The sequence below is a fragment of the Stomoxys calcitrans genome, chromosome 2 (assembly GCF_963082655.1).
Source record: "Stomoxys calcitrans chromosome 2, idStoCalc2.1, whole genome shotgun sequence".
Classification (NCBI taxonomy): Eukaryota; Metazoa; Arthropoda; class Insecta; order Diptera; family Muscidae; genus Stomoxys; species Stomoxys calcitrans.
The window spans coordinates 50,585,926-50,600,613 of record NC_081553.1 but is presented as its reverse complement, the minus strand read 5'-3'; the positions used below and the strand labels follow the sequence as shown (position 1 = coordinate 50,600,613).

At 39.7% G+C, this 14,688-nt stretch overlaps 1 protein-coding gene across 1 annotated transcript in view; it reads left to right on the top strand.

Annotated features, from left to right (window-relative positions):
- The window catches only part of LOC106083112 (uncharacterized), a 32,420-nt gene extending 18,018 nt beyond the window's left edge, over positions 1 to 14,402 (top strand). Inside the window, exons 4-8 of the mRNA XM_059361441.1 lie at positions 4,890 to 5,061; positions 5,183 to 5,242; positions 5,312 to 5,547; positions 5,649 to 5,858; positions 14,338 to 14,402. Of these exons, the coding sequence (XP_059217424.1) occupies positions 4,890 to 5,061; positions 5,183 to 5,242; positions 5,312 to 5,547; positions 5,649 to 5,858; positions 14,338 to 14,402 (743 nt within the window). The remainder of the gene's footprint in view (positions 1 to 4,889; positions 5,062 to 5,182; positions 5,243 to 5,311; positions 5,548 to 5,648; positions 5,859 to 14,337) is intronic.
- The last annotated feature ends 286 nt before the right edge of the window (positions 14,403 to 14,688 follow it).

Here is a 14,688-nt window from a genome sequence, read left to right as displayed (position 1 = left end):
ATAGAGAGATCGATTTATATGGGAGCTGTATCGGGCTATAGACCGATTCAGACCATAATAAACAGGTATGTTAATGGTCATGAGAGAATCCGTCGTACAAAATTTCAGGCAAATCGGATAATAATTGCGACCTCTAGAGGCTCAAGAAGTCAAGATCCCAGATCGGTTTATATGGCAGCTATATCAGGTTATGAACCGACTTGCACTTTATTTGACATAGTTGTTGAAAGTAACAATAAAAAATGTCTTGCGAAATTTCAGCCAAATCGGAGAGAAATTGCGCCCTCTAGAAGCTCAAGAAGTCAAGACCCAAGATCGGTTTATATGACAGCTGTATAAGGTTATGGACCGATTTGAACCATACTTGGCACAGTTGTTGGATATCGTAACAAAACACGTCGTTCAAAATTTCATTCAAATCGGATAAGAATTGCGCCCTCTAAAGGATCAAGAAGTCAAGACCCCAGATCGGTTTATATGGCAGCTATATCAGGTTATGAAAAGATTTGAACCATAGTTGGCACAGTTGTTGGATATCATTACAAAACACGTAGTGCAAAATTTCATTCCAATCGGATAAGAATTGCGCACTCTAGAGGCTCAAGAAGTCAAGACCCAAGATCGGTTTATATGGCAGCTATATCAAAACATGGACCGATATGGCCCATTTACAATACCAACTGACCTACACTAATAAGAAGTATTTGTGCAAAATTTCAAGCGGCTAGCTTTACTCCTTCGGAAGTTAGCGTGCTTTCGACAGACAGACGGACGGACCGACAGACGGACGGACATGGCTAGATCGACATAAAATTTCACGACGATCAAGAATATATATACTTTATGGGGTCTCAGACGAATATTTCGAGTAGTTACAATCAGAATGACGAAATTAGTATACCCCCCATCTTATGGTGGAGGGTATAAAAATCTTACATTTGCTTTAAAGACATACAGGGCACACGTAGCAACAGCGAGTGCCGCAGCCTCTGTCTAGCGTTCGAAGCAATGAATACAACTTCCAACAAATGCACACAATCTTGTATACACCATCAGAGTAGTGTAATTGTGTAGGCAAAAGATCTGCCATTACACAAAAACACATGCATTGGGAAAAATACAGCTTTAAGACAGGGTTGATCTGAAACCTAAGCAAGATTGGAGGGTCTCCCTGGACCTTTTGGGAGCATTGCTATATTAGGTTTAGAATTGCACGACCAGCGCCAAATCCTATAAGCTTCTGTAATAAGTTGGACACCAACTGGACAAAATTCGAAAGACTTCTCAGAGAAAGATTTGGGTAAGATACCTTAGATTGTCCAAGTTCAGAAGACTCTGACTACAATGTCAACAGGATTATAACTGCAATAGTCATTCGAGGCTAGTTTTCCTCTCCGAGAAAGAAAATCAATCCAAGAAAAACCCTGGATGACCGGGGCGATTCGCATCATTGCGTAAGAAGTTCGCAAGAGCACGTTGTTAAAACGTGGTAGTTAATTGGAGTTTGTTGGGAAAGCTTTTCTGCGAACAGGTCGATAGCATCAATAACGCCGCTCAGATGAAAAAAGTTTTTCTCAAAAACCCATTTCCAAACTGAAACGTTAGTAGAGGACATGGGAGTGCGAGCAAAGACAATGGAGAACAAGTTGGGGCTTTTGATGAAAATGCATTTTCCACAGAATACCACGGGACTCACGGAGACAACGAAATCTTGGAAGAATTAGGTTGATCGAAGAATTTATGGTAAAGAAAGCTTTAAGGACCTTCCAATCTTTTAATTCACCCGGACCTGATTATCTCGCGACCTATCTGGCCGCTATTTTCACACAGTGCCTAGGTCTTGCATATACTCCAAAAATTCGGCGGAAGGCAAGGATGGTATTTATACCCAAGCCAAGGCAAGGCAAGTTATGTGACATAGCAGCCCTACAGACCTATAAGCCTTACGGCCTTTCTGCTCTAAACTCTGCTCTGAACCTATTATGGGTACTATGATATAAAGTAGGACATCCAGCGAACGGCTCAAATAGAAACAGCAAGCCTATACCAAGGGAGCGTCGCACAGTGGGAGAAAATAAAAAAAAAAAAAAACTAGTAAAACATATGCAGTGTGAGAACGGGTAGAGACATCTTTTTGACATTTGAAATTGTTTGAGCTGAGGTCTTGAGATCGTGAACATCGAGACCATCAGACTCACTCGGACGTTTTTGTCCATTGTGATGTCACAGGAATAGGAGAGAAAGATAATTTCTAGTTCTTATCGTTGAACCATCCAGATCGCTTTAAAAAGCCCAATAACTTGTGAATGTTCACATCCGCTAAATCAGACAAGTTCTCAAAGAAATGAAATCTCAACTTAAGTGGAACTCCATCTCACTGCCAGTGCGGGACATACACACAGCAGATGTTCTATAGTATCTTCTTCCTCGACGTCCTCACAGCTTTGGCAAAAGTATTCACCCAATGCATGACACGTGGTTTAAACCTCCAACTTTTGCCAATAGCTTTCTTTCAAGTGTATAGGGCAAGAGTTGCCTTTCTTGCCATTTCCAAGATGTTGGATTTGAAGTTAAACTTCCTGTTTAGCAAAACGCTAGGAGACAGGTGCCACTAAAGGTATCATGTGTATCCTGCTGGAAATAACTGTTTCTGCCTTGCACAGGCATCTTTGCCCTAAAATATGTTTCTATCAACCTCTCAAGAGACCTCAATATAAAGGATGTCAGACTTAAAGGACGAAAATCTTTCGACTTCGTGTGGTAAGGTTTTCCTGCTTTCGGAATGAAAATGACCTTCGCATCTCACCATCCCACAGGTATATATGACATGCTGATGCCAGCAGAGTATATCTCCCTGAGCCAAGAAACCAGTCTGTCAGACACAGCTTGTAATTCAAACGGTGATACATTATCGTGGCCTGGGGACTTAAAGAAGTAGGAACTTCTTATCGACCAAAGGATTTTCGGCTCAGACACAATTTTTTCAGTAACCTCCGACAAATGCATACCAGTGACAACCTCTTCTAGAGCAACGTTGTTCGTTGTAGATTTTCCCGGAAAGTGTGTGTCAACGAATAGTTCTAGTGTTGCCTCACTAGACATTGTCTATGCATTCCCTGACTTCTGAATATATCCCACCGTAATAGGTCTCAAGGATAGGATCTTCTTTAGCCTAGAGACTTTAAACGTGTCCTCCACGGAGCTGCAGAATTCCAACCAGGATTTGTTCTGAGCCATTAACAGCTACCCCTTGTAATTTCATAGCTCAGCCTTATAGACGTCCCAATAGTGTAGAGCCCTTGTCATTTTCGCCCTGTTGAAGAGATTTCTGCAGCCCTTCCTTAGACCAACCAGCTTTGGGGTCCACCATGGTGGATGTTTGATGTTTGCCCTTTGGCCTGCCATTGGAACATGCTGACACAAGTGAGTCATTCAGGGTCTTCGTGATCTGCTTGACCATTATGTGTATATCCTCTACACTTTTCACTTCCTTTTCTTGTCTAGAAGGGATAGTCGTGCAGAATTTATGCCGAAATCTATCCCAATCCACCTTTCTTCTGTTTAGCCGAGGGACCAATTCTGCAGTATTTTCTCCAAGGCTGAAACTAATATGACCATGATCAGAGAAGCTGTGAACATCCAACACTTCCTAGTCGCATATCATTTCGCTAATTTTCTCTGGTGATAGGTGATGTTGATTAAAATATTGCAACCATAACAAAAAAACTCCTTAGTCGAGGTGGCGACTACTTTCTTACTTTTACGAATTTTCGATTTTCATACACACCACCGAAGGATGGGGGTTTATTCATTTTGTCATTCCGTTTCATTCATTCAACTCATCGAATTATCCATTTCCGACCCCATAAAGTATATATATTCTTGATCGACATAAATATCTAAGACAATCTAGCCTTGTCCGTCCGTATGTCCGTCTGTCTATTGAAATCACGCTACCGTCTTCAAAAATAGAGATATTGAGCTGAAAATTTGTACATACTCCTTTTTTTTCAAAAGCAAGTTAAGTTCGAAGATGGGCCTTATCGGACTATATCTTGATATAGGCCCCATATAGACCGATTCGCCGATTTAAAGTCTTAGCCTATAAAAGCCACAGTTATTATCCGATTTTGATGAAATTTGAGACAGTGAGTTGCGTTCTTCAATATAGCCCCGATCGGTCCAGATTTGGATATAGCTATCATATAGACCGATCTCTCGATTTAAGGTCATGGGCCCATAAGTGACTCATTTATTATCCGATTTCGTCGAAAATTGGGACAGAAAGTTGGATAAGGTCCTTCAACATTATTCGTCAGATCGGTCCAGATTTGGATATAGCTGCCATATAGACCGACCTCTCGATATAAGGTTTTGGGCCCATAAAAGGCGCATTTATTGCCCGATTTTGCAAAAATTTAGGACAGCGAGTTGTGTTAGGTCCTTCGACATCCTTCTTTAATTTGGTCCTGATCGATTTTAAGTTGGATATATCTGCCATATAGACCGATCTCTCGTAAGGTTTTTGGGCTCATAAAACGTGCATTTATCCGTGCCGAATTTGGTCCAAATCGGATCATGTTTCGACATAGCTGCTGTGGCGGCATAAGTTATGCATTATTCACCGAATTATGATGAAATGTGGTTTACATATATACCCGAGGTGGTGGGCACTCAAAGTTCGGCCTTGCCGAACTTAACGCCCTTTTACTAGTTTTCGACTTTTTTGGAAAAAATTCGCCTTTTTCAGACTTTATTCGAATTTTTGATTTTTTTCGACTTTTTTACACAAAAATTCGACTAATCGAAATTGATTTTTAGATCCCTACATTGGTCTGTTAAACTATGAAAAATATTTGACATCACAGTTTTATCGCTTTCTTTCTCAGATAATTTTAAAAATGATGGCCGTCTCATACCAGGCACCTATTGTGATTACTACTTCTTTGCCAATCCAGATGTATCGACAAAATCATTGGAAATTTGGAAATATTTTCACTCACCTCGTTTTCCGGCTAAATATCCGGCTCATATTAAATGTTCGTTTAAGTTTATAGGAAGGTAAGAATTCCATTAAAACAAACAAAGATACGAATACACAAAAGTTTCTTATTATTTTAGAAATATTTAAAACACTAATTAAAAAACTTTTTTTTCTATATTTATTTTGTTGCCTCACCAGACCAGAAACAAGAGTTGAGCTAATTTTCGAAGAACTTCAAATACCTATGGATGGAGAGAGGTAAAGCGAAACTATTTGCTTATCACAAATGCATTTCAAATTTAAATCATTCGCATTACCCCCTTACAGATGCAATTTGGACAAGCTAACCATCTTCGATGCTGAATCGGCCAATATGAATGCAGTCATTGATGTCTTGTGTGGCAATTCTTCCAGTGGCATTCGTCACATCCTGAGCACGGGACCGGATTTATTGATTGAATTCAATGGCAGTTCGAATGTAACGGCCAAAGGATTTCGTGGGAAATTCAAATTTATACCAAATAATGAAATTATGGAAATGAAAAGGACAAACAAAGCCACAGGTAGGTAGACCAAAGGAAATTAAGCTTTAAATCATTTTGTAGAATTTTTATCATTACAAAGTGGACTACTAATGCTCTTCCCCCTTTCTGCTATGTCTTAGATATACCTTTTGTGGCTGATATGTACAGTGGTGTTGGTGATAGTGGTAATGTTGTAGTAGTTCTGGATCCTTCCAATATGATTTCAGCTAGTAGCAACAATAAAGATAGCGTCCTTGGTGCTGTTGGCCCTATTGTTGCCCGCAAGCACAACTTGATGGCTTTCAATGCCATGGACACTGCAAAAGTCCACCCAATTCCTGCAAAGGATGGTAAGTTGAGTGCATGTTTTCAATCATTGAATTTTTGATTACCAAACTTTTGTTGGTGGGTGGTAAGTCATTGTACACAAAGTGTTTCTAAAATAGATTTGTTACCTTTTTGAAAGCAGGTATTGGCTGAATGGTTCAAATGCAATTTACCTTAGTTCAAATTGTTTGAAAAAAAGTTTTGTGAGGCCACTATTTAGTGAACCTTTAAAGGTTATATTGTCTAATGGAATGAAGGTCACTTTGTGACGCAAAATTGAATAAAGAAATAAGGTGGTAATACTTGAAAAGCAATAAGGAAGTGTATGAATTTGAAATATTAAAACGTATACAACAAAAGTCATGTAAATATCGGCGAAAGTTGTACAAGTAGTAACTTTATTTTTGATTTTAGTATTATCTTTTATTGTTCTTGTTATACTTTTTTAAAATAATGTTTAAACTTCTAATTCTAATGTTTAAACTTCTCAGAACAGGTTGAACTGTTCAGCCATCTTGTTGAGAAATCTGTGCAAGTCGAGTCATCACGAGCCACGTCATCAGCTTACGCGACCACTTTTAAGCCTTTTTTCCAGAGACAATAAAATATTGTTAATGGCTATATTCCAAAGTAGAGGAAACAGTACACCTCCTTGAGGTATTCCTCTGCTTACCCATCTTTTTAGATCCACAGATCCCAAGTCTTCCGTAAATTATTAATAAACTTTCTTACGGTAGAGTTGATGCCTAGAAACACCAACTCCTTCATGATTGACGTCGGTTTTATATTACTGAAAGCACCTTCAATGTCAAGAAATGCTACCATTGTATATTGGTAGCGAGAGAATCCTCTATGTAGCCGACTAGTTCGTGAAGGGCTGTTTCAGTGGATTTGCTTTTACTATATGCATGCTGCTGCCGCGACAGGCGATCTCCATGGAACTTTGCCCTAAGATATGTTTCTATCAAACTCTCAAGAGTCTTCAGCATAAAGGATGACAGACTAATACTCAGAGGTGGAAAATCTTTCGCCTTCGTGTGGTAGGGTTTTCTTGCTTTCGGAATCAAAATTACCTTCGTGTCCCTCCATGCCACAAGTAGAGTATATCTCCCTGAGCCAGGGAATCCCAAATGATTTTCGGCTGCTGCCGCGACAGGCGATCTCCATGGATCTTTGCCCTGAAATGTTTCTATCAAACTCTCAAGAGTCTTCAGCATAAAGGATGACAGACTAATACTCAGAGGTCGAAAATCTTTCGCCTTCGATTGGTAGGGTTTTCCTGTTTTCGGAATCAAAATGACCTTCGTTTCCCTCCATCCCACAAGTAGAGTATATCTCCCTGAGCCAGGGAATCCCAAATGATTTTCGGCTCCTGCCGCGACAGGCGATCTCCATGGATCTTTGCCCTAAGATATGTTTCTATCAAACTCTCAAGAGTCTTCAGCATAAAGCATGACAGACTAATACTCAGCGATCGAAAATCTTTCGCCTTCGTGTGGTAGGGTTTTCCTGCTTTCGGAATCAAAATGACCTTCGTGTCCCTCCATCCCATAGGTATTGATGACATTCTGATACAAGCAGAGTATATCTCCCTGAGCCAGGGAATCTCAAATGATTTTCGGCTCCGACACAATTACCCTAATAGCCTGCGATGAATGCATATCAGTGACAACCTCTTCTGACGCCACGTTGTCCATTGGAGAATTTCCTGGAAAATATGTATCAACGAGTAGTTCTATTGTTTCCTCACTAGACATTGTCCATACATTCTCTGATTTCTGAATATACCCCACCGTAATAGGTCTCGAGGACAGAATCTTCCTTAGCCTAGAGGCTTCAGATGTATCCTCCACAGAGCTGCAGAATTCTACCCAGGATTTGTTCTGAATCTTTCTCAGCTCGCCCTTATATTTTCTTAGCTCAGCCTTATAGATGTCCCAATCGTGTGGTGCTCTTGGCTTTTGGCTTTTGCTCTGTTTTCTGCACTCCTTCCTTAGACCAACCAACTCTGGGGTCCACCATGGCGGTCGCTGTTTGCCCCTTGGCTTCGCACTAAGGCATGCTGGCACAAGCGAATCATTCAGGGCCTTCGTGATCCGCTTGACCACTATGTCTATATTCTCCGTAGTTTCCATTTCCTTTTCTGATTTAGAAGGGATAGTTGTGCGGAATTTGTGCCGAAATTTATTCCAATCCGCCATTCTTCTGTTTAGCCAAGAACCACTGCTTCAGTATATTCTCCAAGGCTGAAACTAATATAACGATGATCATAGAAGCTGTGGTCATAACGATGATCAGAGAAGCTGTGGTCATCCAGCCCTTCCCAATCGCATATTCTTCCACTTATATATTCCAATACAAAGGTAATATCTAGAAAAGTTTAAATCCCGGAATTCTTAATCCACAAAATATTCCTCCACACATCCATGGTTCCTGGATAAGAACCACGTCAAATCCCCCTGCCATCAGGAAGACCATAGTCAGAATTCAGAACTTCAACCACTATTGCGTTATCCTCGTCTTCTGATTCCGCCAGGAGTTAATTTTCACAAGATTCATTAAATCTTGTTATGATGAGCTTCCGTACGTATTCAGGGGCAGGTGCGAGTGCAATGGAACCACTCTTCCTCAGGACACTAGACACTTGCAGTGTGGATGATTCCTCCTTAGATGCTTCACTAGCTGATGCTGACGAAGTACTTTTTGAGTTCCGTCCTTTCCCGATGGCGCACACCTTGAGCAACCGGATGACTCACCTCGGGTCCCGTTTTGATGCCTTCCCCTTCTGTTCGATTGTGGCAGGTCGATTTTCAGTCTCCTGCAATCCGCCAGACCTTAGAGATGTGGTCGATAGTTCCTCAGGCAAGTGTTCAGCAACAAGTGCTGAGTCGTCTTCTGATTCCCCAACCCCACTGTTTCTTTAGACTGTCAGGATAGGATACAACTCCTTCAGAATTGTTGGGGTCGGCGAGACAGCCGGAGTTAAATACGAATACTGCATGTCTCCGGTCACCATCAGCCTCATCCAATCTATCAATCTTCCAGTCGGTGGTTGAAAGAATGGGAATACATTCCCTTTCTCTTCCAAGTATGGATTCAGGATCTGAGAAAATGCTTGGTATTTAAGCATACCCCATTGGTCGAAACGGAATATCTTCCTTCCTAGTGCTTTATCTTACCAGATCTCACCAATCGTTTTTAGCGCACAACGAAACATTTCAATTGAGCTTTGATCCCCGAATGTAATTAGTCTGTATAGTCCCAAACTGGGAGAGACTCAGGAAATTCCGCAAGAACATCGTAGTATATCGATTTCAGTCCATTGACTATCCCACTCCAATTGTTCCTAGGTATTCTTCTCCCTTGTCGACAACTGCAATCACCAAACTGTCCCTAGCGACATTAGCAAAAGGTTCACACTCGACGTCCTCACGTTAACACCATACAACCTCACGCATTCCGTTATCCACCCGATCTCAGCCTGCAGGATCGTATAATCGTCACGTCTCAATGTGGACGCCCAGGTCCCACTGTCCTCCAGCTTTGAATCATCCGTGTAGCATGTACTTCCAGATGGAAATACAATAGTTCCGTCAATCCAAGACTGTGCCACTGGTAGCAGTGCCTCGCAGTCGACCTCAAGTGTCGTCCATGGTTTCCGATCTTACCTCTTCCATGCCTTCTAATTTTCCTATCGTCGTCACGATTATATCGAGATGCTATGATCTTCTACCATCCTCTATCAATTCTCCCTTCGCCTAAAGTCTCATAGCCGCAGTGGCTGCGTCGCACTTTATCGGTATGTCTAAAATAGTTTCAGTGCCCTAGAGGGCTTGGTTATCACCGTCCGCCTATGCCAAGAAAACATGTTCTCTGTACCTGTTGTATTCTCCTTATGTTGCACTTTTTTCCGGAGGCCACCATAGCGCAGAGGTTAGCATGTTCGCCTATGACGCGGAACGCCTAGGATCGAATCCTGGCTAGAACATCAAGAAAAATTTCGACCGCTGGTTTTCCCCTCCTAAAGCTGACGACATTTGTGAGGTCCTATGCCATGTAAAAATTTCTCCCAGAAGAGTTATCGCACTGCGGCACGCCGATCGGACTCGGATTTAAAAATGAGGTTTCTTATCATATGTGACAAGTTTGTCCCTGTTCCTTAATGGAATGTTCATAGGCAAATTTGAACATTACAAACGGAATGAGGACATTAGTATGCACCATCCTTTAGTGGAGGGTATAAAAATGCAGTGCCCGTAGCGCTGCTAGAGTAAGGAGATGCCTCCCATATCCTCACGGCAGTGATCTTAGCAATTTGTCCCATAACAAATTCGAAGGGGATTAAATTCAGCGGAGCAAATGGTGTCTATTGCAGCTGTGTACATAAACAAGCCATCTTTTGGATACGGCCGAGATTGAACAATAGGTGGACCACAGATATTTTACTAGATCATCAGCGGGCGATGTCAAAGGGATCATGGTGCTTTACAACCATCCAAACTAGAGTAGATTCTTTAATAAAAAATTTATTAAATATTTGTCTTAGGAGAAATTTATATTTAATGTTTTCTTGAAAAATTTAAAGAATGCTTACCTTAATATCTCATTTCTTGAAAAAATTTAATTTTAATCTTATCCTTAGAGACACTTTTATGACAATAAGCTGTTTTTAAGTTTCTCAATATTTAGAAACTAGGTTTTGGGATATATTCGATTTATTGAATCTCCTCATTTAAGCTAAGGAGACATTTACGCGCTTAATTAAAGCTATTTAAATTGAAAGCTGCATCTAAATACACTCTCTTAATAATATCATCGTTAGCACTCCCAATTCCCTGCCATGTATGCCGCATTTATCTTAGCACAGTCATAGTAAACATTAAATTGAAATGCTAAAGCATCCAAACCAAACCACACTACAAATTACAATACTACGAATTACGATATCGCCACTTAAGTTCATTCGACCAAAAAAACATTACACAGCCACATGCAGTTATGGCAGTGACTATTTCTACTGTCTGAATGTCAGTGTTTTGGCCTCAAGTAATTTGTATACCAACAAACAAATTGGTAACATATCGAACACGTCATCCTATAAATCAAATTTTTGTCATCTAAAATCAAACAATGTCCGTCCGGCAGTGGAAATGTCTTCGGAAAATTAGAGGGTATAATTCTTGTTGAAATGTATTACTTTAATTGGCTATGACGGAACATTTGTCCCATTAGCCGAATTTTGAATATATTTCCAAGTGCCTCGAACTTCTGCTCTTCTTCTCCAACCTCTGACACATAGTGTCGAGATGTCTTTCGCCACTTGATCTTTACATCAGTTTTGGTCGTCCCTGTTGGCGTACACCACAGTGCTTGCCTTCAAACAACTTCTTCACTTGAACTTCTTAATACATTCTGACAATATTAACTTGCCTTTTGATACGTTTAACTTGTATTGTTAAAATAGTCTTTTTGAATTGAATTTCTATATTGACTACCGGAGGCGGTGTTAATAGCTATTACTAGGCTCTTTTCCAAAAATTGGGGCAATGCAATCCATCAGAAGCAGCTGCATTATTGCAGAGCATACTGGTGACTACTTATTTGTAGGTCAGACTTAACTAGGTATAACCACAACCAGGGATCAGCTAAAAGTTTGATGCCCAATAGACTTTAGAATGTCTGGAACCAAAATTCGCAAGACTTCTTGCGTTATCGATATATTTCTGGAGATACAAAACAACCCAACCACTGATACTCCTGCCTATCTTTACCTCATACCATTCTTCATTTAAATTGTTTCTGGTATAATTGCAATATTTTGGTTATCTGTTGATTATTCAGTCGCTACTTTTGCTGGTCAATCATTCCGCCAATGTTCCCATTCAGCCGTAACATCAGTTGAGTGTGAGCACTGATGTTTGGCCTTAATTTTAAACGGATGCGGAAATGAACCACAGTTACGGATGTGGTTGTGTTTGTATTTCTTTTTTTCCTTTTATGTTCCTCTTCTTAAACGTCATAGAGAGGAGCATTGTATGTGTGAATGTTAGAGATGGGCCATTACTGTAAGGTGAATAAAGGAAGGCAATGAACATTTTCCTTCAAAGAAAATTATTCAATTGCAAATAACTACAACGACTATGTCTTTTGCATGAAGCTATTTCGCAGATTTTTTCAACACTGGTGTTCTGAGAGGGTAGGGTGCAATAAACTAGGGATTTCTCTGGAGATCTTTTACTAGAAATTATTTACTTTAAGGGAAAGTATTAAACCATGACCTTGAATCAGAAGTTCGGTTAAGCTATATTATATATGAAGCCATTGGTGTAAGGAACAAGGCTTTCATGACCATGGATGCCTGTCAGGCCCACATTAATCGATTTGTTTATCGTTTTTATACCCACCACTATAGGATGTATACTTACCTAGTCATTCCGTTTGTAAACATTGGACCCCATAAAGAATATATATATTCTTGATCATATTAACATTATTGGTCGATTTCGAACGAGTACATATTTCCTCTCGAATGAATTTTTCGCGGATAATTCATATTGATAAATGTCGATTTGAATTCGTGAAATCCTAGAAGCCGCACTTATTATCCGGATCGTTTTAAATCTTGTAGTACTATTTTCATGACTTCCAACATCGTTGTAAATATGACCTAATCTGAAACTTGATATATTGTAGTTTCCCTATAAACCCATCCAGCCGTTGTGCGTAAGCTCCAAATCAGCCTTTAACTTGATATAGCTCTTATATAGGCCGATATCCCGATAAGTCTTCTACGGTCCCAAGAAGCTTAACTTTTTAGCCGCACTTATTATCCGGATCGTTTTAAATCTTGCAGTACTATTTCATGACTTCCAACATCGTTGTAAATATGACCTAGTCTGAAAATTGATATAGTTTCCCTATAACCCCATCCTGCCGTAGTGCGTAAGCTCCAAATCAGCCTATAACTCGATATAGCTCTTAAATAGGCCGATAACCCGATAAGTCTTCTACGGTCCCGAGAAGCTTAACTTGTTGGCTGATTTGTGCCCTTCAACTAATCTCATTCGTGTACGTTGTAAGCGGAATCCATGGTGGTGGATTCAAGAGATCCGGCCCTGCTGAACTTTGGATACCCACCACCAAAGATTGGTATATTAACCCTATTTTGACAAAATCCGTTGAAAATGCACTATTTATGAACCCGTAGCAATTTTATCGAAATATGGTCTGATTCCAAGTATGTTTAGTTCCTTTGGTGGGGTTGGCGACTCTCAGCCACTTGTTCGAAATTTGGTTATCTGAGTCGTATTGTGCTTCCACAGACCTTTTATTTGGGCACCAAAAAGTCTCATTGGGCTGACATGTCTATTTATGGGGTGGAGTTGCCACTCAGATTCTAAGTCCCAAGTTATATTATCGGATTCGCACTTCATCCATCATGTTTGGTTCTTTTGAGTTTTTGGAATAGACGGCGGACTAGTACTCTAGACCCGAAAGACCTTTAATTTAAGTCTTTTATTGGTTCGATCATCCCACATGTCCTTTTTGGAAATTTTTTTAGAAAAAAGGCAGGGCATTCTTTCGGATTCTTTGTCCCTAATATTGATATCAGGTTCGTACTCTACTGTCAAAGATCTTCCATTTAAAACTGATTTTGGAGAATCTGCCATCCCAAGCCCTTGATTCCTTGTAGTAATATCAGATTCGTTCTCTACTCTCAAAGACTTTTCTTATATGTCCCGTATTGTCCCGATAGGGCTTAATATTAGTGTAGTTAGCTTTATTGAGGTGAGGCGGCCCCAAGATACTTGGTCTGTAATAATAATAATTTCAGACTCAAACTCTTCTGTTAAAAACATAGCACATATTGTCCCAATCTGTCAATACATCTGTTTGGAGGTATTTTTGGATGAGAAGTTCCCTTAGGATGCTCGACATCCCCTTTAAATGCTGGCGATATTTTCAAGGTTCTTTGCAATGTAAAGGCTTTTCCTCAAAGATGTGTCGCACAGCGGCACGGCGTTCGGACACTGCTGCTGCCCTTGTCTGCACAAAAAAAAAATCGAAAAAAATTTTCAACTAAATATCTAATGGAAAATAAAATCGTTTTGAATTAAAAAATTAATTGATTAAATTATTGATTAACAATCGCGATTTAAAACTGTGTGATGTTCAGTTATAAAATTATTTGATTCAATCATTTTTTAATCGAATCTTAAATATTTTAATTTTTTTAAATTTCTATCAATTTTTAATTGGATCAATTTAAAACTTAATTGAAATTTTCAAATATTTCAATCATTTTTTTACTTAGATCAATTGATAATTTCAAAATATTCAATAATTTTTTTTATTGAATATGCATTTTGTTGTGAAAAAATTTTCAATTACTTTTTTCAAGAACGATGGTGTTATCATTTTCGTTATTGAAGCAGTTTCAATAAAAAAAAATTAATTGAATCAATTTATTTCGTGATTGTTATCGATTTTTTTTTGTATTAGACAAGAAAGCCTTGCAAAGTAATGCACAAGATCGTCCCCACATGCCCTTCATATGCTATCTCTAGGCTCACCTTTTCCGCATAAATGCGTCCATAACCCTTTGGGCCCAGTAATGATACCGAAATCTATACAGATCTCCTTTTCACCTTCTTTCAGTAATAATCTCATTTTCTCGACTCGGATCATTACAATAAGAATTTGTTAGTCCTACCTATCGTTTACTACTCCACGGAACTACGAGTGCGTTCATCGCTCAAGCCTTAACATCATACTGTATCCTTCCGAAAGTCTTCTGTATAACCAAGTTTACTGATGGCAGTCCTCTGGCCCTCACCGCCAAATCATCTGCTC